The sequence below is a fragment of the Tauraco erythrolophus genome, chromosome 25 (assembly GCF_009769465.1).
Source record: "Tauraco erythrolophus isolate bTauEry1 chromosome 25, bTauEry1.pri, whole genome shotgun sequence".
Taxonomy (NCBI): Eukaryota; Metazoa; Chordata; class Aves; order Musophagiformes; family Musophagidae; genus Tauraco; species Tauraco erythrolophus.
Window position 1 is genome coordinate 6,286,974 of NC_141489.1, and position 25,723 is coordinate 6,312,696.

A 25,723-nucleotide genomic window follows, 5' to 3' on the forward strand; every position below is an offset into this window, starting at 1 on the left:
TTGAGCGTGGCAGCGTATGCTGGGTCAAGAGCTGTCTTGGTTCCACTGTGGTTGGGTGCAGTGCTGCTCCTCATGTGTCCTTATTTTCTGTGTCCGCCTGCCCTCTCTTCCAGGTACACCTCTGGCCCAGAGACATGTCCTGCTACGATCAGTGCCGTCCCTGCCAGCCCTGTGGCCCGACTCCCTTGGCCAACAGCTGCAATGAGCCCTGTGTCAGGCAGTGCCAGAACTCCACCGTTGTCATCCAGCCCTCTCCTGTGGTGGTGACCCTGCCTGGCCCCATCCTCAGCTCCTTCCCACAGAACACTGTTGTGGGCTCCTCCACCTCTGCTGCTGTTGGCAGCATCCTCAGCTGTGATGGAGTGCCCATCAACTCTGGGTCGCTTGACCTCTCCTGCATTCCCGGCCGCTACTGTGGCAACAGATGTCAGCCCTGTTAAAACTGCTGGCCACGTCCTTGGGCAAGAACCCAATTTTTTCCTCCTTCTACTCTCATCTCTCTTTTTCCTTTGTTGTTGCTCTCTCCCAACACCAGCTTAGCAAAGACCTGTTGGCCTCTCTCCCTCTGCAGGGCACACAGACGGACACCCTGCAGGAGCTCCAACGTATCTTAGTGGCTGCCCCTTGTGTTTCCTGTGCGCCACGTCCCTTTCTTGTTTCGAGATTCATTAAACTTTGCTGTATTCAAGCCAGGGTTTCTGAGTCGTCCTTCTTTCTGTGGCAACTCTTCCAATCTGCGGATTTGTTCACTTGATGACATGGTAAATTAATTTCATGTTGACATGAATGCACTGATGGCAATGGCTTCCACAGAAGGTTCAGCTTAGTGATTATGTCATGACAGCTTCACTCCCTTGGGCAGAGACAACAGCAGCTCTCACCCAGCATTCTCCCCTCTTCCCAAACACACTTGTTGAAATCTCCACCTACAGTCTATATTATAGCAACGTGTCGTGGTTTAGCCCAGCCAGGAGCTAAGCAACCACGGTGCTGCTCGATCGCTCCTCCCCCTCGATGGGATGGGAGGAGAAAATCTTAAGAAAAAAAGTCATGGGTTGGGATAAGGACAGTTAAATAGAACAGTGTAAAAATACAGTAAATATTAATAATGATAATATTAATGAAAGAGTAGTACAAAACCAGCAGTACAAATGCTCTCCACATGGAACCTGGAAACTGGAACCCAGAAGCCCTGTGCAGCCCTGCCCACTCAGGATCTGCAAAGATGCAAAACAGCCCCTCCCTCTGCTGGCTCCCTTAATATACAATCTCGGGGTATGATGTCATATGGTATCAAATTGTCCTCTGACTAATCTGGGTCAGCTGCCCTCACTGTGCCCCCTTCCAGTTTTCCTATGAAAGGTTAACTCAATCCCAACCAAACCCAGGACACCAAGAGGCACGTTTTGCATTTGAAGTAGGCAATTATGGATGAGGCAATTAAGAAACCAGTGCATCCAGGAATTAACACACGGACAATGAACTGCAATGGGAGTCAGCCATTTCATGGCAATGGTCAGTTCCAGCATACCAGAATTGTTGATCAGAAGTTTTCCATGTCCTCTCTGCTCTGGTCTACTACCTGCATCTCAGCCCAGGTGCGGTCAGACCTTCATCAGAGGTAAATGAACAGGGAACAGGAGCTTGTTTTACCCCTCCAATATCAAGAGATAATGTGAAGACTTTCCTTGTCACTAGGAAAGTCATTTGTGGTGCCTGCTGGCTGGCTCAGTAATTTTTCCACATCTTCCTGGTTATCACTGAGATCACGGTCTTCTCAGTGATGTCCTTTCATCATTATGTCGCCATACGCAAACTGCTCCATGACACCACTTTCATGAAATGAAAAATCTGCTTCCTGCAAGCCCTGATTGCTTGGGCACTGAGTTTGTGGTCATCTTCACCCAGATGGTTCTACTGCTGACTGACCGTTCTGCATTAAGAAAGCCCCTGCTGGGATGCAAGACCACTGACTCAACCTCTGCTAATCCTGATCCAGCACTTGCCGCCACCCTCTTGTACATGTCAAAGATGACTAAAGGGCTGGGGAACCCATCGTATAAGCAAACGCAAAAGGAGTTAGGTCTTTTTTCCCTGGAGAACCAAACGCTTGAGGGGAACCTCCTCAGAGTATTCCAGTACTTAAAGGATGGGTATAAAGAGGACGGAGGCTCTCTCATCAGAAAGAGTGAGAAGGAGAAGATAAAGGCAAATGAGTACAAGTTACACTAGGAGAGATTTCATCCTGACATAAGAAATACTTTTTTTCGAGTAAGAATATTATTGACTGGAACAACCTGCCCAGGGACGTGGTACAGTCCCCATCACTGGAGGTTTTCAAGATGCGATTGGACAGAGTGGTAGTTAATCTCAGCTAGGTGTCCTTTCTCATGAAAGATTGAACCAGATGATCTTGCAAGGTCCAATAGAGACTTTTTTCATAATTCTGTGATCCTCTTGGAGTGCCGTCTCTCTCTCTTTTCTGGGCCTCTAGCTCATTCAGTATTGTGGTTTTAGGACTTATCTGTTTCAGGATCATTGCCCGGGACAGGACATCTGTTGGTCACCAGGTGGTGAGAAATTTCACTGTTTCTCACTTGTTTGTATATATTACTATCATTATACATACACGTATGTTTGTATATCATTATTGTTAATAAATTGTTCTCATCTAAACCCACAGGCCTCCTTCTCTTTTCCCCTTTAATTCTATTCCCATACCCTAGGAGTGGCAGAAGGTGAGCAAGCGGCTGTGTGGTGTTTAATTGCTGCCCAGGCTAAACCACAACAAATGTAACATCCACTGCAGTCAGTCCCACCCTCTTCTTCCTCCACCTTTTTACCCCAGCAGACTGGAAGAGTTGCCACAGAAGGAATGAGGACTAAGAGACACCAGCTTGAATGCAGCACAACTTTAATGAGTCTAAAAGAAGAAAAGGAGGTGGCTCACAGGGAGGACCAACGGCAGCCTCAAAGATTTGCAGGAGCTCCAGCAGAGTGTCTGTCTGCCTGCCCTGCAGAGGGAGGAAGACCAACAGGTCCTAGTGTTAAAAGTTTTTAACGGGGATGGTAAGGAAGAGAGAGAAGAGCGTAGAAGAACAAAACAATGGCCTGAAACTCTTCTGTTCAACACAATGTTCTGAGGTCTTGGAGGTTCTTGCCCAAGGATGTGGCCATCATCTTTAGCAGGGCTGACATCTGCTGCCACAGTAGCGACTGGCAATGCAGGAGAGATCAAGCGACCCAGAGTTGATGGGCACTCCATCACAGCTGAGGATGCTGCCAACAGCAGCAGAGGTGGAGGAGCCCACAACAGTGTTCTGTGGGAAGGAGCTGAGGATGGGGCCAGGCAGGGTCACCACCACAGGAGAGGGCTGGATGACAACGGTGGAGTTCTGGCACTGCCTGACACAGGGCTCGTTGCAGCTGTTGGCCAAGGGAGTCGGGCCACAGGGCTGGCAGGGGCGGCACTGATCGTAGCAGGACATATCTCTAAGCCAGAGGTGTACCTGGAAGAGAGGGCAGGCGGACACAGAAAATAAGGACACATAAGGAGCAACACTTCATCCAATCACAGTGGAACCAAGACAGCTCTTAGCCCAGCATACGCTGCCACGCTCAAAGCTCACAAATCACCTCAACTAAGTCCCAGAACTTCTCTTTGAAAGACCGCCTCTTCCCTCTCCCATGAGAAGCAGCTCCCAGCCCTGGGCTAGGACAGCCTGTACCAGCTGAGACATATAGCAAGGAAAGACCTGATCTTGAAGGAGGAGGAAGAGAAGTAGTTTCACACTCACCTGAATCCCAAAGAGGAGACGAGAGAAGTGGATGAGAGAGTAGAGAGTTGGGCTGCCTTTTATAGTAGTCCTGCACTGCCTCAGGCCCAGAGACACTCTTTGTGGAAGTCCTAATTTTCTGACAAGCTCCTGTCAAATGCAAACCATCCCAGCTAATGGTATGAGCTGTCCTCTGGTTTCCTGCACTGCTGCCTTTTCATTTCCTGGCTTATGCCACGTGCTTTCCCACCTGAGGGTTTCTGGAAGTGCCGGGATGAGAGGCTTGAGTATTTGTGGGGCAGAAACACGCCAGTGCAGGCGGAAGGCTCAGCTCAAGTGCTGACGGCATGCCACGCAGGCAGGTGATGTGCACCTGGGTCATTCCTGTAGGCTTATTTGTGGCAAAGTTGTCAGTAAATGAGTATGTCTCTTGTGCTTCTTGTCCAGATTCCCAAGGACTCCCACATGAGAGGAGACGCCATATCTTTACTCTTGCTCCCTCCACATCTCTCTGTTGGTTGCTCAATGTTGCAAACAGGTGGGTTTTGTCTGAGAGGGTTTAACTCTATTTGAACTCTTACAGTGCTCTCAGGAAACCTTTCCTAGGCTCATTTGCCTCATCTCCTCTCTGCGCAGTCTTTTCTGGTCCTTGGGCAACACCAAGAGCATGTCTGAGGTCTCATCCTTGTTCTGATTATATGAGACGTGTTCTGCTGGTGTGGTCCCCAGCATCTCCTCAGAGGAGCCCACAGGTGCTGCTGGGGTTTCATGTGAGAATACAGATTTTTACATGGTTCCATGCAGGTATGCATGAGCTCACAAGTGTCAGTCTGTCATTGTGTGACCCTCATCATGAGGGCATGTGCAGGTCATACCAGGAGGGACCCTCCCCTTCAGTATCACACATTCATAGAATGGTTTGAACTTGGAAGGGACCTCTAAAGATCATCTAGTTCCAATCTCTCTGCCATGGACAGGAACATCTTCAAGTAGACCAGTGTCGTGGTTTAGCTCAGCTGGCAGCTGATCTACCACGCTGCCGCTCGCTCAACTCCTCCCTCCGGCTGGATGGGAGGAGAAAAATCAAAACGAGAGAGGCGAGACCAGTAGGTTGGGATAAGGATAATTTAATAGAACAATATCTGGAAAAGGAAAGAACAGGGTAAACCAGTATGAATGTAGAAACGCAAAAACAATACGAACCGACCGCACGTGAAACGCGACGCATCACCCGCTCCCGATCACTGAAGCGAATGCCCTCCCCCGGCTGCTCCCCCAATATATACTCTGAGCATGCCGCCACATGGTATTGAATAGCCATTGGCCAGGCTGGGTCAGCTGCCTGAACCATGTCCCATTCAGCTTCCCATGAAAAAAAGTTAACCCTTTCCCAGCCCAACCCAGGACATCATCCATCCCTTATTCTATACCATCTGCATCATGCTCAGAACATACATCTTCCAATTAATCCCCTTAATTTAGGGGCCATCCCTCTAACATGTCTGTTGAGTTCATTTAGTCCACAATTTCTGGGCCGATTTATCCCAACAGTCTTTCAGGTCAGGTGAGGTAGTGTGCAGTGTCAGGTTGTTGCACGCTGCATCTGGAGCTCGTGGCTGGTGTGTCCGGCACGATCCATGACTGTGAATTGGAGATGTCAATCTCAGGAAAAGTCGCTGGATGTCAATTGCCAAACACTCGTACTAACTCCAAACCACTCATGAGCTCTGGACAGGGGGCATGGAAATGAATTTTCTGCTGCGCATGCTATCCCAGAATCCAACAGACCAGGGCAGCAGGCTGCATGGATCGTGAGGGCAGAGTTGTGTTGTGTCGTATCTTCAAAAATCGTGAGAAAAATGATGAAATTTATGCCGATGTTCTTCCCAATTTATTGCCTGACCTTACTTCTAATTGTAGTGTTTGTGATTATGTGGTTGTTTCCCCGGAAGCGTTTTTGTTGTTGTCGCTGTCCATGTAGACCACCCCCACAGCCTGCTCCCGAGGCGTCTGAGCCATCAAATGTTGTTACTAGTCATTGTTAATTCGATGTTAAAGTTGTTAAACTGTTGTTAGCTATCATTGTTCATTGTTTCAGTGTTAATCAGGTGTTAAAATTGTTAAGTCTCTGTTTCCACGTTGAAAATAGTTGTTACGCGCCATCTCCTTTCTTCTTTCTTTCTCTACCTCTATCACTTGTGCCTCCACGGAGAACCGTTTTTGAAGAAACACCAGTTGCGGATGGTCGTCCGAACATCGTCAGGAAGGAAGACCACCGGCTGTGCCAAAGATCTCCTGCCCTCCCACAGACCTGAGAGTGGAACCCAGGAAATCCAGCATGCGCCAAGACCCCAGGGTCTGAAAACAGAGGGGCCTGGAGACCATCGAATACCCTTGGAGGTGCCCCGAGGGAGAGCACTGGGCATGCGCACCACCACCGGGTAGTGGGTGGAGCCAAGCAGGACTGGGGACTTTGAATCCACCCGCTTGAGGAGTCAGACTGTTGGGACGCCGCGATTCTGTGGTGGCAGCTCTCCTCCAGCTCTTCCCTTCTCTGTATCTTTCTTTTCTCTCTTTCCAATAAAGTTTGGCGCTTGAATCCGAGTCTTAATTCTGTTCCTGGGAATATGAACAACAAAAAAGGAACCACACTCTGGTCTATGACCGGCGTGTGACATTAACGTAATGCAATTTAATTCATTGGCTATTTTCTCCCAGAATCAAATCCCCGTGGGGTACACATCGGACTTCCCCATCCTTCTGCATCACCCAGCAAGTGCACCCTGGTCCTTGGGCAAAAGCAATCCCACGAATGGATTTGCCTTTGCCCGAGGCGGGACTAACCCAGACCGCCTTCCCCAACATGTTCTTTACACGCACTACAGGGACCTTGTCCCCATCTACAACATATGGGAGTTTTGATTGGGCAGGACCGGGTTGACTGGCAGAACCTCTAGTGTTAACTAGCCAAGTGGCCTTTGCTAAATGGGTATCCCAGTGTTTGAAAGTTCCACCACCCATTGCTTTTAGTGTTGTTTTTAGCAGCCCATTGTATCGCTCAATTTTCCCAGAGGCTGGTGCATGATAGGGGATGTGGTATACCCACTCGATGCTGTGTTCCTTGGCCCAAGTGTCTATAAGATTATTATGGAATTGAGTCCCGTTGTCCGACTCGATTCTTTCTGGGGTGCCACGTCACCACAGAACTTGTTTCTCGAGGCCCAGGATAGCGTTCCGGGCAGTGGCATGGGGCACAGTGTAGGTCTCCTGCCACCCAGTTGTTGCTTCCACCATTGTGAGCACATGGCGCTTCCCTTGGCGAGTTTGTGGGAGTGTGATGTAATCAATCTGCCAAGCCTCTCCACACTTATACTTTGACCGTTGGCCTCCGTACCAAAAAGGCTTTAACCGCTTGGCCTGCTTGATCACAGCGCATGTCTCACACTCATGGATAACCTGTGCAATAGTGTCCATGGTTAAATCCACCCCTCGATCACGAGCCCATTTGTATGTGGCATCCCTTCCTTGATGGCCTGAGGCATCACGGGCCCAATGAGCTAGAAATTTTTCACCTTTATGCTGCTAGTCCAGATCCACCTGAGCAACTTTAATCCTAGCAGCCTGATCCACCTGTTGGTTGTTTGGTGTTCTTCAGTTGCTTAACTCTTGGATACGTGAGCATCCACATGCCGTACCTTCACAACTAGATTTTCTATCTGTGCAGCAATATCTTGCCACAACGAGGCAGCCCAGATGGGTTTGCCTCTGCGTTGCCAGTTGCTCTGCTCCCACTGCTGTATCCACCCCCACAAAGCATTTGCCACCATCCATGAGCCAGTATAGAGGTACAGCATTGGCCACTTTTCTCGCTCGGCAATATCTAAGGCCAGCTGGATGGCTTTTACCTCTGCAAACTGACTCGATGCACCTTCTCCTTCAGCAGCTCTGCAACTCGTCGCATAGGGCTCTACACAGCTGCTTTCCACTTTCGATGTTTCCCTACAATGCGGCACGACCCATCTGTGAACAGAGCACACTGCTTTTCACTCTCTGAGAGTTTATTATATGGTGGGGCCACCTCAGCACGTCATACTTTCTCCCGTGGTAACATTTCGAAATCTTTACCTTCTGGCCAGTTTGTGATGACTTCCAAGATTCCTGGGCGACTGGGGTTTCCTATTCAGGCCCTTTGTGTGATGAGTGCAACCCACTTACTCCATGTAGCATCGGTTGCATGATGTGTGGAGAGAATCCTTCCTTTGAACATCCAACCCAGCACTGGCAGTCAGGGTGCCAGGAGGAGCTTTGCTTCAGTACCAACCACCTCCGAAGCAGCTCGTACTCTTCATATTTTGCTAGTATCTCTTCTTCAGTTGGAGTGTAGCGGGCTTCGGATCCTTTGTATCCTCGACTCCAAAACCCAAGTGGTTGACCTCAAGTCTCCCCTGGTGCTTTCTGCCAAAGGCTCCAAGCAGGGCCATTCTCCCCAGCTGCAGTGTAGAGAACATTTTTTACATCTGTCTTGGGTTAGGCTGCTCTGGCAACCAAACCCCACACAGTCGCTCACTCACCCTCCCCCAGCCCCAGGGATAAGGGAGAGAATTAAAGGAGAAATGGGAAACCCATGGGTTGAGATAAGAACAATTTAATGCAGATGATTTAATACATAGTGTAGATGCTCACCACCCCCTCGTATGAGAAGCCCATCTCGTCCCAAAGCTGCAATCCTGGACGAATGCGAGGCTCGAAATAGAGGGGGGAGAGAGAGATAGTACGCCGAGAGTGGGAGTACTGGAAGAGAGAGGGGAAAAAAAAAGGCAATAAAGCAAAAGCACAGAAAGCGCAAAAGAGCAAAAAGCAGCGAAAGAGCCAAAGCGCAAAAGCCCTTCTTTCTGGCTGACCCTCACCTTTATACTGGGCATGACGCTGCATGATATGGAATACTAATTGGCCAGTTTGGCCCTCAGTCTGAAGTTCCACCACAAATCACAAGGGGAATCATGGCCTCCTTGTCCCGACTATGCTCCCCCCTTATCCAGCCGTGCTTCTGCACTCTGGCACACTGAAAAGTCCTTGGAGTCTCACGTCCAACCACAAACATCAGCTTGCTATCAACATTCTTCTCAGAGCAAGCCTCTGAGTAAAACCAAAACACAGAGCTCTTCTAGCTGATAAAAAAGAAGAGATAACTCTGTCCCAGCTAAAACCAGGGCAACATCTTGTCCTTCCTGGACTGGTCCAAGGGCTACCGCATGGACAATCTCCTGTTTAATTTGTTCAAAGGCTTGTTGTTGCTCAGGTCCCCATTTAAAATTGTTCTTCTTCTGAGTCACCTGGTAAAGAGGGCTCACAATTAGGCTGTAACTTGGAATGTGCATTCTTCAAAACCCCACGACACCTAGGAAGGCTTGCGTTTCTTTCTTAGTAGTTGGTGGAGACATAGCTGCTATTTTGTTGATCACTTCCACTGGAATGTGGCGATGCTCATCCTGCCATTTTATTTCTAAGAACTGGATCTCCTGTGCAGGTCCCTTGACTTTACTTCGGTTTATGGAGAAACCAGCCTTCAGAAGGATCCGAACTATTTTCTTCCCTTTCTCCAAAACTTCTTTGGCTGTGTTACCCCATATGATAATGTCATCGATGTACTGCAGATGTTCCGGAGTCTCATCCTGTTCCAGTGGATTTTGAATCAGCCCATGGCAAATGGTGGGGCTGTGTTTCCACCCCTGGGGCAGTCGATTCCAGGTGTACTGGACACCCCTCCAGGTGAAAGTGAACTGTGGCCTGCATTCTGGTGCCAAAGGGATTGAGAAAAACGCATTAGCAATGTCAACTGTGGCGTACCACTTGGCTGCCTTTGACTCCAGTTCGTATTGGAGTTCTAGCATATCTGGCACAGCGTCACTCAGCGGCAGTGTAACTTCATTCAGGCCACGATAGTCTATTGTTAATCTCCACTCCCCGTTGGGCTTCTGCACTGGCCATATGGGACTGTTGAAGGGGGAATGAGTTTTACTCATCACTCCTTGGCTCTCCAGTTGGCGGATCAACTCATGGATGGGAACCAGGAGTCTCGGTTGGTGCGGTATTGCTGATGGTGCATTGTTGTGGTAGCAATTGGCACCTGTTCTTTAACTCTCAGCAATCCCACAACAGAAGGGTCCTCCAAGAGACCAGGCAAGGCAGACAACTGTTCAATTACCTCCGTCTCCACAGCAGCTACACCGAAAGCCCACCAATACCCTTTTGGGTCCCTGAAGTACCCCCTCCTGAGGTAGTCTATGCCCAGGATGCACAGGGCCTCTGGACCAGTCACAACGCGGTATGTTTGCCAGTCATTTCCTGTTAGGTTCATTTCAGCTTCCACCACAGTCAGCTGTTGGGATCCCCCTGTAACTCCCGAAATACAAATGGGTTCTGCCCCTTTACGGTTTGAAGGCATTACGGTGCATTGTGCACCGGTGTCCGCTAAAGCCTTATATTCCTGTGGGTCTGATGTGTCAGGCCATCAAATCCATACAGTCCAATAAATCCTGTTATCCCTCTCCTCCCCCTGGCTGGAGGCAGGGCCCCTCTAGTCCTGGTCACTGTATTCATCACGATCCTTCTGTAAGAATGAATTAGAGGTTCCTTCAAGAGGATCAGAGATGGAGTCAGCCCTTCTATACTGTCTGGGGTGCTGCCCACTGGAAACCGGAGCAACATTTTTCCTGGAAGAATCCCCTTTTATGACTGTTTTTCCTTTCAGTTCCTGTACCTGTGCCCTTAGGGTCGAGGTAGATTTCCCATCCCACTTCCTCATGTCCTCTCCATGGTCACACAGGAAAAATGAGATGTTACCTTGAGGTGTGTACACTCTGTATTCTCTCTCTTGACCAGGAAATGCTTGCTTCTAATAGCTGAGACACGGGTCCGTGCAGGTGGAGAGTGGGACATATCATCTTTGAATTGGTGGAACTCCTGCGACAGTTTCTCCAAACCCGCAACTCAGGCCTGTACGGAGGAAGAAACACTTCCTTTGTATTGCCGGAGTTGAGCAGCCACATCCTGCATCGTTTGTTCTTCACCTTCTTTCCAAGCTAATATTGCCAACGAGTTGGCATATGATGGTGGTGCACTTCGTAGGAATGTTCGCCACATGAACTGACTGCATGGGATTTCATCTGGATCTAGGGGTGACTGCTCATTATTCAGGTCACCATAAATCACCTCCACCACAGCTAACTCCCTCAGGTACTGGATGCCACTTTCCATGGCAATCCACTTGCCTGGGCGACATGTAATATCATCTTTGAAGGGGTACCTTTCTTTCACACTTGACAAAAGTCTCCTCCAGAGGCTGAGGGTTTGTGTTTTCCTTCCAATCACTTTGTCAATGCCCCCTTCCCTAGACAGGGATCCCAGCTGCCTAGCTTCCCTACTGTATAGTTCCAGGCCATTGACCCCGTTATCCCAGCACCGGAGCAGCCAGGTAACAATGTGCTCATTTGGAAGGCAGCTAAAATCCTTTTGCATATATCGCAGCTTGTCTTGCAATAGTGATCGGATGATCACCGTCTCATATGTGGGTTCTACCTCTTCCTCCTGTTTTTGTGATGGCCCTGGTTCATTTTCATCCCTTACTAAGCGAGCTGTTTTCTTTAGGCACTTTCTTTTCTGTACAGGGGCCACTGACAGGGGAACAGGTGGGTTCTCCGGTTCAGCTGCAGCATCTGTCACACTGTTACCAGATTCAGGGACCTCCTCCCCCTTTGAGGGTGCTGAACAGTATTAGACACGGCCACTCGGTAGGCATGGACCAGACCCCAGCACACTGCAGCGAGCTGTGTGTCCCTGGAATTGCCAGGGCAACAGCACACTTTTCCCAATTGCTCTATCAGTTTGTCAGGGCTCTGTACTTGTTCAGGGGTGAGTTCCCAAAACACTTGAGGTGCCCACTGTTCTAGGAATTTCCCCATGTCTTCCCACACACCGTGCCACTTGTAACTGTCCTGCCTTGGGGCACATCTCTTGAGTTTTTTGAGTAATTCTTTAACCCCAGACATGACCTGAAACCCGTTCCAGACAAACAGCAGTAGGACCATGCTGGCTAGCACACCCCCGGGACATTCAAAATCCTCAAAGGCTGTTGTACTCAGCCGAACGAGAAGGGCGGGCTGAAGGGCCGGTGGACGGGATCATTCCCCGCCTCCCCTGCCGGTTGGGCGCGATTACCAAAAAAATTCCGGGAAGTGGCACTCGAGATACGGGCACAATGCCAATGCCGCGTATACGGAGCAGCCCAGCCGTGTGGCCAGCGCCATGACCGGACCATAAGCCCTCGTTATACCGTACAGCACCAGGAGGGCCCTGAGCCCTCTCCCAACCGTCATAAGCATCATCACAAACAGTACATACGGCATGTAGGGAATTGCGGAAAACCAACACAACAGCAACCAGAACAACATTATGATCAATCACTATTAACGCAATAAACACGTATAACAAATTTGGCTCTGTCGTTATCCCAACCCTTCGTGCCCCACGTTGGGCGCCATAAAAGGACTGTCATGCTTCTGCTCAGCCGGCAGCTGAGCTACCACGTTGCCACTCGCTCAACTCCTCCCTCTGGCGGGATGGGAGGAGAAAAATCAAAACGAGAGGAGCGAGACCAGTAGGTTGGGATAAGGATAATTTAATAGAACAATGTCAGGAAAAGGAAAGAACAGCGTAAACAACTATGAACGTAGAAACGTGAAAAACAATACGAACCGACCGCACACGAAACGTGACGCATCGCCCGCTCCCGATCACCAAAGCGAATCCCCTCCCCCGGCTGCTCCCCCAATATATACTCTGAGCATGCCGCCACATGGTATTGAATAGCCATTGGCCAGGCTGGGTCAGCTGCCTGAACCGTGTCCCATTCAGCTTCCGGCGAAAAAAAAGTTAACCCTTTCCCAGCCCAACCAGGTTGCTCAAAGTCTCATCGAACCTGGCCTTGAACACTTCCAGGGATGGGTCAGCCACAACTTCTCTGGGTAACTTGCATCAATGCTTCATCTCTCTCATTGTAAAAAATTTTTTCCTTATCTCAATCTCTAATTTAAATCTCCCCTCTTTAGGTTTAAAGCTATTAGCCCTTGTCCTATCACTACATGTCCTTGTGAAAAGTCCCTCTCCAGCTTTCTTGTAGGTCCCCTTTGGTACTGAAGACTGCTATAAAATCTCCTCAGATCCTTCTCTTATCCGGGCTGAACAATCTGAACTGTCTCAGCCTCTCTTACTAAGAGAGGTGCTCCAGCCCTTGGATCATCTTCATGGCCTCTTCTGACCCATTCCAACAGCTGTATGTCCTTCTTGCAATGAGGGCTTCAGATCTGAATGCAGTACTGCAGATGGGTTTCACTAAAGCCAAATAGAGGAGCAGAATCATCTCGACCTGCTGGCCGCACTGCTTAGGATGCAGTCCAGGATACTGTTCGCTTTCTGGGCTACATATACACATGGCCGGCTCATGTGGAGTTTGGCAAATTCATCTGTCAGTTCCCTCATGACTCGCAGGTGCATCTCATCAGGTCCCATGGACATGTGCACCTTCAGGTTCCTTAGATGGTCTCCAATGGGATCTTCTCTGATAATGGGTGGTTTTTCATTCCCCAGTCCCTGCCTTTGCCTTCTGTGACTTGAGCAGTGTGGCTAGAACACTGGCCAGTGAAGACTGAGGCAAAAAAAAGCATTGAGTACCTCAGCCTCCGTATCCTGGGTAATCAGGTCTCCCATTTCCTTCTGGTCCACAGTATTCCTAATTCTTCTTTTACACACAATGTTAGCTATAGAAGTTTTTCTTGTTGCCCTTGATGCCCACAGGCAGTTTTAATTCTACCAGGGCATTAGCTTTCTTAACCTGATCCCTGACTGCTCAGACAATTGGTCTGTATTCCTCCCAGGGTACCTGTCCTTGCTTCCACCCTCTGAAGGCTTCTCTTTGTGCTTGAGTTTGTCCAAGAGCTTCTTGTTTATCCATGCAGACCTTGTGGCATTTCTGCCTGACTTCCTTTGTTGGGATGAATTACTACTGACCTTGGAGAAGGTGATCCTTGAAAATTAACCACCTTTCTTAGGCCACTGTGTCATCCCATCCCCTGGGTCAGCTGGGCTTCCCATCCCTCCTGCCACAACCTCAGCTCAACAACATGATCCTAAAGCGAGGCAAAAGGAGGGCTGTGAATGGAGGTGCTGTGCTGACAACTGAAATTCTGCAACTACTGTTTACTGTGCTAGCAAAGGTCCCTAGCAGTGGAGCAAAGGAGTGCTCCAAGCTGAATACTCCTACCATTCATTGGAAGGGATTAAAAAGGGGTTTTCACTGTGCTTGTCTAGGTGGTGGAGAGTTGAGGCCAGGGGAGGCCAGGGTAGCCCAGGCTGCCAGAGGTTGTCTATGTTTATACGTGAGAGGACAGAGAAGGGCTGTTGCTACAGCATTGGGTTGTGCTGGGGTGTTGTCACCATGCTGGAGTGAGGGTTTGTGTCTGCCTCTGGATGGGGCTTCTGCAGCAGATGTTGTTTACAAAGATCTTTCCTTTGAGGAACCTCCTCTGTCTGTGGGGAGAAAGGAGAGAAAACACAGTTATGAGGAGGCAGTGACAGACCCCTGGGTCCAACAGATACCAGAGAGGACAGCTACATGTACAGGGTTTCCCAAAAAGAAAAATGAGAAAGGAGAGGAGGGAAGTCATGTTGTCCTCAGTGCACCTTTGAGGGAACTTGGCTAAGAAGTGAGAGCTTCTCTGGAAAGACATGTTGAGCATTGCCAGAGAAGTGCCTCTGAAAGGGGTGTTCACAAGGGTTGTGCTGGATTGCAGCATGGCCCTGGGGAAGACCTAGTCAGAAGGCCATTAGAGTGATGGGGAAAACTGAGTTCAGAATTCCTCTGTGCTGACTCTGAAGAAACCTCAAATTTGCTGGTGGCCAGGGGCTGCTGTTGCTGCTGTACCCTGAGGCAAACATTTCACAGGATCATAGAATTCCTGAGGTCAGAAGGCACCTCTGGAGATCACCTAGTGCAATGTCTTTGCTCAAGCAGGGTCAGCTAGAGCATGTTGTCTAGAGCTATGTCCAGACAAGTTTTGACTCTCTCAATAGATGAAGACTACACAACCTCTCTGAGCAACCAATTTTTCAACAAAAAAGTACCAGTCCAGGCTTCAGTAAGGAACAGATGTAACTTTGAATAATCTTAAGTAAAATTATGTTATTAGTTGCACTTAAAGATTTGGAAGAAACGCTCCACAAATACAGCCATCTCATGTCCTTGGTAGATCCTTTAGGAAATGAAACAGATAGAGCGAATTATGATGATTTCCTTAATGTTATTGTCATCAAATCTTCACTGCTATGCTTCCCATGCTCTCTGGGCCTCTTTGACATCTCCAGGGCAGTTTCCCAAAGGATTGTGCCAGGCAGGTCCCTCTGGGGGCAAAAATCTGCTCTTACAGGGTGCAGGGCTGCAGTGTGGCCTTCTGTTTTGCACAGTCACTGCACACTCCAGACGTGAGAGCTATCCCAGCTGTTATTCAAAACCCCAATGAGATCATAGGTCTGCACGTTTTTATAGAGGATTAAGTTGTCCTGCTCATGTGATGGCTCAGGTTCTTGTCTTATATATGTCTAGGGTCAAGCTGGAAAGGCAAGTCAGGGAGCGTACCGGGTTTCCCTGGGATAGAGTTAAGTTTCTTCATAGTAGCTTGTATGGGGCTACATTCTGGATTTGTGCTGAAAATAGTGTTGATAATACAAAGATGTTTTAGTTGTTGCTGAGCTCTGCTTGCACAGCATCAAGGCCTTTTCTGCTTCTTAGACTGCCCCACCAATCAGTAGGCTGGGGGTGCACAAGAAGTTGTGAGGGACAGAGGTGGGACAGCTGATCCTAACTGAGCAAAGACACATTCCATGCCGTGTAACATCATGCTCTGCAATTAAACTTGGTAGGAGAAGAGGGTGGGAGCAGTCATGTCTCGGGGACTGTCTGAGCATCCGTTGGGTGGTGGTGAGCAATTGTTTTCTTTACCATCACTTGTTTTTCTTGGGTTTATTTTCCTTTTTTTTTTTGTGCTTATTTTTATTTTGTTTTTATTTTTTATTCTTTTTTATTTTTTATTTCCTCTTGCAAACGTTTTTCAATTAGTAAAATCTCTTTATCTCAACCCATTATTTTTCTCACTTTTACTCTTCTAATTCTCCAATGTGGAGGAATTCTTTTCCGAGACTGGCCATAATATTCTCTCGGGTATGGACAATCCCTGTTTGGGCCCCAGAGCACAAGGTTACCAACTAGATTACTTTTGTCCTTCAATTTATCTCAATGGCCTTAAAAGGAAATGTAGACTGATTGCCTGCCAAGATGCACGCCTCCTGGATGCCTCTCCGATGACCGCAATGAGGAGACTAAAGGGATGAGCTTATTACCTGTGTTCTGCTAGCGCTGCCCTATCACTATAGCCCACGAGAGTGTGTTTACGCTAAGCAAGCCAATTGTAGTATGTAGTCGTGTCACGTCACATTCCGCTATAAAACCTGTGTGTTGTTTGTAATAAACGGAGCATGATTTTCTAACCATATTGGTGTATGGTCATGACTCTGGGCCGTCCACAGAAGGGCTCTGCAACAAGTGGCGCATGAGCAGGGACCCTGAAATCGCTTAAATGCGGAAAAAGTTGCTTAAATGCGGAAAAATTGCTTAAATGCGGATAAACTCGCTTAAATGCGGAAGCCTCCATAGCATCGTGAATACGGTATTGGGAGCCTGTGGACGTGCAGCAGGGAAGGGCACGGGACGAAGAGAATCGCTGGAGCCTGGAAGTTTCGCAACGGCCGAGCGAACCCCTGCAAGGTAAGACCGCGATGGAAACGGATACGGATGCGGCAATCAAGTTGTTAACCAGTATACTCTCTAAGAGAGGAGAAACGGTTAACCTTAAGGAAATAGAAAGCCTCATTAAGTGGGCGAAAGCAAATGGACATTGTAAAACCTGTCCGCTACTCTTTAATGTTGACGAATGGCGTGAAGTGGGGGAACATCTCTGGGAGACCACCTTAGCGGGAGGAAAAGAGGAAAAAACAACAAAAGAAGTGGGACGGACGTGGCATGTCGTAATTAACACCTTACGGGAGATCAAAGCTGAGTGAAAAGTTGCTGCTGCAGCCATAAAAGCCCTGCAGCCGGATAACACCTCTGGCGAGCCGCACGAACCGCCGCCGCCGCCTTCCCGTATTGCGCAGTTCTTTGGGGTCGGACATTTACGCCCAACAAAAGGCATGCGAGCTCCCACCTGTTCTACTATCACTGAGGTGTGGAAACAAGCCGAGGGGCTGGGAGAAACTCTGTCCGAACAAAAAACTGAGTCTAAAGAGCCTACGGGGCCCCCAGCTTCCTCCGGGACAACAGAGGAAGTGCCTGCAGCCCCTCCAGCGCCAACTGGGCACAAAGCGGAAGTGCCAGCCCAAGGGAACTCGGGGGGTGGTGACTGTACGGCTTCGTCATCGCTGTCGTCGGGCCAAGGAAGAGCGTCCTGCCACCCAAAACTTAACCCTGCTTTGCCCTCCTCTGGCGTGTCGGTTCTTTTGCAGCTGATGGTCCTCGGCGGGAGGGGTCGGCAGCAGTTACGGAGCGCGAGAGGCCGGAGCCGCGACAACAACAACAGCAACAGCAACAACAAGGCGGGCGGCCGGCACAGGGCGGCTGGGTCGTCGTCCCCACCCCGCCCCCCCGCACCCCCGCCCGGCTGAGGCGAGGCAGGGCTGGCCCCCCGCCGCCGCCGCTGCCCACCCCCCCCCCGCAGGCCGAGCCTGGAGAGCGGCCGCATCGTCGCTGCCCGTGGCCCAGGTTTTACCAGGACACAGCACATCTTAACTTGGATCATCTCGATCGGTGTTGCAGGAAATAACTAATCCTCCTTTGTTCCAGCAATTTGAACAGTTAATATCAGTGTTGCAAAACCGTAAACATGCATATTCCATGGTACATCTGCGAGCGCACACCACGCTTCCAAGGCCTATAGCAGAAGGGAACAGGCGAGCTGAGCCTCTCACGAGTGCAGCTCTGATACCAAACTTGTTAATACAGGCAAAATCTTGCATGACTTCTACCATCAGAATGCTGACGCTATTAGGTGACAATTTGGTTTAACACGACAACAAGCCCGCTCAATCGTACAATTGTGTGCTAGCTGTTAAAATATGATCATGCCACCAATGAATGGTGTTAATCCTCGTGGTTTACGTTTGCAGGGACTTTGGCATACACTTCTTATCAGACGTATGTATTTTTGTCATCATAAGGTATTGAGCATGTTACTGGTATTCCTTACAATCCTGCTGGGCAACCGATCATAGGATACTCACATGGCACTTTGGAGAATATGCTTTTAAAACAAAAAGGGGGAATGACAGGGAAATCTCCCAATGAAACAATAGCTAAAGTGTTATAGGTGTTAAATTTCTTAAATCGAGAGCTAAACATTTTGGGATGGATAAAATGTCACACATGTCAAAATCAGGCACAGGCAGGGTTACAGCAAGTGGCTTTCCAACAACTGACTGAATTGGCTATGAGAGCATTAAGACGTGTCCCTGATTTTGGGACAGGGGAGGCTTCCTTTGCTTCCATTCAGCAGGGAGCACAGGAACCTTATGAACATTTCCTTGATCGGCTGCAAGCAGCAGTTCAGAGACAAACAGAAAATCCAGCTGCTGCAGATGTCTTGCTATTCCAGTTAGTAATTGAAGATATCCTCTTAAGCACGTGCCAAGCCCATGTATACAGCAGTGTTGGTGACAATATTGGGGCAGCTGTAGCTATTGGCAGTGTTATAACAGGATGTTTTAAATGGCTGAAAAATCCTGAAGCGGAAGGTGACCATCTAAAGAGTGCTTCCCAGCATCTATGCTCTCCATCCTTTTCTACTTTTTGCAGTTTCCTTTTATTTTGTTTTGCGTCGTGATGAGCTGTCACCAGAGTTCTCTGCTCTGTAGTGACAGAGCATTCTGTGTATCACTCTGGTGGTTTGCAGCATCATGAGGCATTTCGCAGTTTTACGTTTTTGCATTTCACAGAGATCTTAAACTAAGACAATCACTTATCTTGAATAGCACACCCTACTCCTCGCAACCTATTTGCACATCCATTGTCCCATATTGACATGAATCAAATGAATATTTTTTGCACAGGTGAGCTCTTGATCCTATCAGAAATTGGGCAAAAACAATTGCAGATTTAATAAAGGGTGTCAGAATGTGGGCTCAAAAATTAGGCGATGAACAGCTCAAATTAGGACATATAATTCCCTCCACTACCCTATGGATTACTCCAATATTTGTTAACCCAAAGAAATCAGGAAAATGGAGATTTACGTTAAAAGTTTTAAGAGCTATTAATGCAATCATTTCACCAATGGCTGCATTACAACCGGGTGTATCAAATCCTACTATGATTCCAGAATGTTAGCATTTGATGGTGATTGATTTAAAAGACTGTTTTTTTTACTTTCTTACTTTTTTATTTATTTACACCCTAACGATTGTCCTAGATTTGCCTTTTCAGTTCCAGTGCTTAACAATGAACGACCCACGCAACAATATCATTGGATTGTACTGCCTCAAGGAATGATGATTAGTCCTACAGTTTGTCAATTGGTGGTTGATGATACTTCCCATCAGGTCCGACAGCAGATCAAGCTCAGCAGATTGTACACGTCTGCCCTGACCGTCAGCGTATTGTGCCTTCAAATACTCCAGCAGGAGTAAATCCAAAAGGTTTATGTGTCAACGAATTATGACAAACTGATATTACTTATATTCAATCGTTTCTTCGATCTAAACATGTACATATAACTGTTGATATATTTTCTGCCTTTGTTGTTGCTACTGTTCACACTGGAGAAAACCATGGGAGTACCGAAGAAAATCGGGACAGACAATGGTCCGGTATAGTACCTTTTTACAGGATCAGGGAGTGACTCACACTACCGGTATCCCTCATTTGCCTACGGGACAAGCTGTTATTGAACGAACTCATTTAATGTTAAAACAAATGCTTGATAAACAAAAAAGGGGGCAGTCTTCCGTATATTTCCCCGCAAGAATCCTTGGACAAAGCCACATATGTTTTAAATCTTCTTAATTTGTCTGCTTCTAGGCAACATACTACGGCTGTGGATCACAATTTTAAACCCAGTGCCATTTTTGCAGAAAAATCAACAGCATGTTATAAGAAACTGGACTCAACTCATGGGATGGCCCTGTGTCTCTGCTTGCATGGGAAGAGGGTATGCTCGTGTTCTCTTTCCCACAGGTCCATACTGGTTACCAACAAGAAACGTGGAGCCAGCCAGGACTTTTGAAGCTGCGGATGGAGAGGGTGAGATCCAAGAATTAGCAGAGCAAGCAGAGATCACAGAAACACCGAATGAGAAGAATGGTTCAAATGGACAGACTCGTAATAGAAGATTTCATGTTAATTTATCAACTGTTCTTATGTTTCTCATTGTTAGGTATATTATGTGTGTGAAAGTTGCTTGTATATATGCTTTGTGTGCTTTCTCCGATCGGAAGGTGTATGGATTCCACCCGTAGCTACTGGAAAGAAAAGAATTGACTGGTACCAAATGAATGACAAAGAATTACTAACCGGACTTAGTTGTGAGCACGTAACTTTGAAAAAGGAAAGCTAGGAGGATTGTTATTAAAAAACATGTTGTGATTCGCAAAAACCGCTGTTAGCCAGCAGAGCACATACTGGGCAGCCTTGTTGCACGCACTGGCCACGCGTGCGGCAACGCCGTGTCAGTACCTTTGTCATAGACTCTGCTGATGGTGTAAGAAGGATGGCTCAGAGCGGAGCGGAAGGAGGCTGCAGAGCACACTGTGTGGATAAACAGGGGACGCCCTGAAGGTGCTGTGCCTGCCTCCCTTCTCCATGATGACCCTGCTGATTGTCACCCTCCTGTTCAGCGGCATCTTAGGCATAGTCTAGATGGTAAGACTCCCAGAAAGGGGAACAATACGCTAGTAACTGCTTCTGCAAGGCTGTACCAAAACAATATGCTAGTAACTGCTTCTGCAAGGCTGTACCAAAACAATATGCTAGTAACTGCTTCTGCAGGGCTATAGTAGAGCTTAGTAGGGTATTCCTTCGTATTTAAGGGGAGATCTATGCACTATAGGGACTTTAGGAATGTATTTACCTCATACCACCATGATCCTAAGTCATAGACACACCCGGAATAGGCGAAGCACGCATGCTTATGATAGCTAGTGCGATTCCAGAGCAGAATTTGGGAAACCAGCTAAAATCATTGCAGCTTCAATATTTGCACCAGGAGTTGAAGTGGCACAGACGTTAAATACACTGAATAAGTTGGGTCACTTGGGCTAACAAAACCAACGTCTCACAATTCTGTTTATCTATGCAAAGTGCCTCTGACCCATTTCGCACGTGCCTTATTGGTGTGCCAATACTTTGGCCAAATAATAGCACTAACATAACAGAGTTTCAAAGATTCGTCAATACCTCTGCCCTCTCATACCAATAACCCAGTGGCATGAGACGGATCTGCAGTGGGTGGGATTGGCCTTTCGATGTAGGATCGGAAGTCCAAGCCACCTTGATTAGATCACTCGGTGTGACCATTCCCCGCAGGACTGCAAGAACTTGATCTCTTAGGTAGCCTGTTACCAGGAACATGGAAAAAAGTTTCTGGTTTATGGAACCAGTTGATGAGTCATGACGCCATATGTAAAATCATTCGCCCTCCTAGGCAACTTCTAAATGGCTCTGGAGTGGTTTGGTTCCAAACGCTGAAGCAAGCCTATCAGGCTAAATTAGGACGCAGCTTTTTCTTCCAAGACAAACCGCGTTTCAATGTGTCCGGCACATCGATGGGGGAGATGTAAAAACTGGAGCACTCATTGGGAAAGTATTTACACACGATACGCTCCTGCCCCCTGGAATTTTTCTGATCTGTGAAGATCGTGCCTGGACCAGAATTCCATAAGGAGCTATCGGTGGTCCTGGCTATTTGGGTCGCCTAACTCTCTTTGCCCCTAGCATTCATGATTTTCTAGTTGAACGAACAACCCGAACAAGTCGGGGTAAGAGGAGCCTAAAAGAATTTGACGGCACTTGTAATGACAACGTGCAGCTGCTGAATCCAGCTGAAATAGCAGCACTATCTGTCTTCCTTCTAGGAGCCTCTGACAGCAATGCTAATAGTCAGTTGGCTAAGCTTGCTTGTTGGGCATTGAAACAATTTAATCTTACCTCTAATATTCTCTCTTCTCTATTGCTTGATGTAGATGATATCCAGCATGCTGTATTGCAAAATCGCGCTGCTATTGACTTTTTGCTGTTAGCTCAAGGCCATGGTTGTACTGACTTTGAAGGCATGTGCTGTATGAATCTATCTGACCACTCTCAAAGCATTCATAAGCAACTTGCAAACCTTCAAAGTAACATGCATCATATCACGACACAAGATGACCAGTTCTCAAACTGGTTCAGTAGTTGGAACATACCAGGTTGGATAAAAGGATTAATCATACAAGGCATAACGATATTAGTTGCATGCTGTTTATGATTCTCTTAGCAGGGTGTGTCCTGAAGTGTGCCTCTCGGGTCCTCCTTAAAGCAGTGCCAGGGCTATGGATTGTCCAAAAACAAAAAGGGGGAAATGTGGAGGAATTCTTTTCCGAGACTGGCCATAATATTCTCTCGGGTATGGACAATCCCTGTTTGGGCCCCAGAGCACAAGGTTACCAACTAGATTACTTTTGTCCTTCAATTTATCTCAATGGCCTTAAAAGGAAATGTAGACTGATTGCCTGCCAAGATGCACGCCTCCTGGATGCCTCTCCGATGACCGCAATGAGGAGACTAAAGGGATGAGCTTATTACCTGTGTTCTGCTAGCGCTGCCCTATCACTATAGCCCACGAGAGTGTGTTTACGCTAAGCAAGCCAATTGTAGTATGTAGTCGTGTCACGTCACATTCCGCTATAAAACCTGTGTGTTGTTTGTAATAAACGGAGCATGATTTTCTAACCATATTGGTGTATGGTCATGACTCTGGGCCGTCCACAGAAGGGCTCTGCGACACTCCCCCTCATGCCACTGGAGGGCAGTGAGTGAGGGGCTGCCTGATGCTTCGGTGCTGCCGGGATTAAACGGCAATCTGCATGCTCACATAAAGCCACATCAACACCCTCGGGCTCTTCTGAGGAGATGCTGGGGACCACACCAGCAGAACAGGACTCAAGTACTCCGGACAAGGATGAGGCCTCAGACACGCTCCTCGTGGTGCCTGAGGACCGGGAGAGAGTGCACAAGGAAGGGATGAGGCAAATGACCCCAGCAATATTTTCCTTTGTTTTGAGCTCAGTTTGAGTCGTGTTCTTGTCAAACCATCTCAGCAGAAGCCCACCTGCACGCAAGCCCACCTGCACACCACCCACCTCTGCCCCTCAGAATATAGGTACAGAACTGGTCCCAACACCCACATTTTTATCATTACCACACAGCACAGCACAGCAATACTCTTAAATAGTGAAAAAATGCCTTTCATCCCAATCCAACACCTAGAGACAGTAAACCGCAAATAAACACTGAAAAAACAGCATATATGGTATATATGGTTTGTTTAGCACATGGTAGATGATGTGCTAAATAATACAACTCCAAAAGCAACTCTGAGAGCACAGGAAACAACATTCAATGAGGGACATCCAAGGAAACAAAACAAACAATTATATCAAGTATGTTTTAACACACTCCAGTCAAAACTGTTATCTCAATGCTTCAAGCCTCGTGTTGGAGGCCACAAAGGATGGTTGTGGTTTAACTAAGCTGGCAATTAAACCCCACAGAGCTGCTCACTCACTCTTCCACACCCCCAGGGGATGAGGAAGAGAATTAAAGGGGAAAAGGGAAGGACACCTGTGCTTTGAGGTAAGAAACATATAATAATATACAAATATTTATAACAATAATAATGCATAAAAGCAAGTAATGCACAGTATAATTGCTCACCAGTCAGAAAGATCTGTTCTATCCTGGCTAATGATCCCAAAACAGATGAGTCTTGACACCTTGTTCCTGGATGAGCTAGAGGTCCAAAAAGAGAGAAAGAGGGAGAGAGAGCACAACGAGAGACCGAAAATGAGAGCCTCCAGAAGACCAGAGCCCATCTGTCCTGTCAGTCCTCATCTATGTATTAGGCATGACGTTGCACGACATGAAATACTTAATTGGCAAATTCAGCCATCAATCCTAAGTCTAATTTAAATCTAAGGGGAGTTGTGAACTCTTTCACCCACCTCTACAGCCAGTTGTGCTCCTGCACACTGGCAAATCAGGGCAATAGGAAAAGGCCTTGAGGTCTCAGTGCCAACTATAAACATCAGTGGTTCTCAACATTTTTCTCATAACAAAGCTTAGACTAACACAACAACACAGACCACTTCAAGCTGCTAAAAAGAAGAACTAACTCTGTCCCAACCAAAACAAGGACAATGGAACCATGCAAAAATCTATATGCTCACATAAAGCCCCAGCAACAAATGTGGGAGAGAAGACGCTGGGGACTACACCAGCTGAACAGGACTCAAGTACTCTGGACAAGGATCGGGCCCCAGACATGCTCCTGGTGTTGCCTGAGGACCAGCAGAGCCTGCACAGAGAAGGGATGAGGCAAATGACCCCAGCAACATTTTCCTTTGTTTCCAGCACGGTTCGAGTTGTTTTACTGTCAAGCCCTCCCAGGAGAAAAGCCCACCTGCGTGCAACAATGAGCAACCAACAGAGAGAGAAGGGGGAGCAAGAGAAAATGATGTGGCATCTCCTCTCACATGGGAGTCCTTGGGCATCAGGACAAAAAGCACAAGAGTGTTGCCCATTTCCTGACAAATTTGCCACAAACAAGCCCACAGGAATGACCCAGGTGCACATCACCTGCCTGCACGGGAAATCATCAGCACTTGAGCTGAGCCTTCTACCTGCACTGATGTGTTTCTGCCCCACAAATACTCAAGCCTCTCATCCCGGCACTTCCAGAAACCCTCAGGTGGGAAAGCACGTGGCATAAGCCAGGAAATGAAAAGGCAGCAGTGCAGGAAACCAGAGGACAGCTCATACCATTAGCTGGGATGGTTTGCATTTGACAGAAGCTTGTCAGAAAACTAGGACTTCCACAAAGCGTGTCTCTGGGCCTGAGGCAGTGCAGCACTACTATAAAAGGCAGCCCAACTCTCTGCTCTCTCATCCACTTTTCTCGTCTCCTCTTTGGGAATCAGGTGAGTGTGAAGCCTCTTCTCTTCCTCCTCCTACAAGATCAGGTCTTTCCTTGCTGTATGTCTCAGCTGGTACGGGCTGTCCTAGCCCAGGGCTGCGAGCTGCTTCTCATGGGAGAGGGAAGGGGAGAGGCTGTCCTTCAAAGAGAAGTTCTAGGACTTAGTTGAGGTGATTTGTGAGCTTTGAGCGTGGCAGCGTATGCTGGGCCAAGAGCTGTCTTGGTTCTACTGTGGTTGCGTGCAGTGCTGCTCCTCATGTGTCCTTATTTTCTGTGTCCGCCTGCCCTCTCTTCCAGGTACACCTCTGGCCCAGAGACATGTCCTGCTACGATCAGTGCCGTCCCTGCCAGCCCTGTGGCCCGACCCCCTTGGCCAACAGCTGCAATGAGCCCTGTGTCAGGCAGTGCCAGAACTCCACCGTTGTCATCCAGCCCTCTCCTGTGGTGGTGACCCTGCCCGGCCCCATCCTCAGCTCCTTCCCGCAGAACACTGTTGTGGGCTCCTCCACCTCTGCTGCTGTTGGCAGCATCCTCAGCTGTGATGGAGTGCCCATCAACTCTGGGTCGCTTGACCTCTCCTGCATTGCCAGCCGCTACTGTGGCAACAGATGTCAGCCCTGTTAA

The 25,723-nt window shown here is 48.1% G+C and overlaps 1 protein-coding gene and 3 pseudogenes across 1 annotated transcript; 2 read left to right on the plus strand and 2 right to left on the minus strand.

Moving 5' to 3' along the window:
- The first annotated feature begins 134 nt into the window (after nucleotides 1–134).
- LOC147526995 (feather keratin Cos1-1/Cos1-3/Cos2-1 pseudogene) lies at nucleotides 135–440 on the plus strand (annotated as a pseudogene).
- Nucleotides 441–3,182: 2,742 nt separating this feature from the next.
- On the minus strand, nucleotides 3,183–3,488 carry LOC147526996 (feather keratin Cos1-1/Cos1-3/Cos2-1 pseudogene; annotated as a pseudogene).
- A 7,278-nt stretch (nucleotides 3,489–10,766) lies between these two features.
- LOC147526997 (uncharacterized) lies at nucleotides 10,767–11,863 on the minus strand. Its single transcript, XM_086626340.1, is given in 2 exon segments — nucleotides 10,767–11,528; nucleotides 11,531–11,863. Coding segments are annotated over 2 exon segments (1,095 nt in total).
- A 13,554-nt stretch (nucleotides 11,864–25,417) lies between these two features.
- Nucleotides 25,418–25,723, plus strand: LOC147526998 (feather keratin Cos1-1/Cos1-3/Cos2-1 pseudogene; annotated as a pseudogene).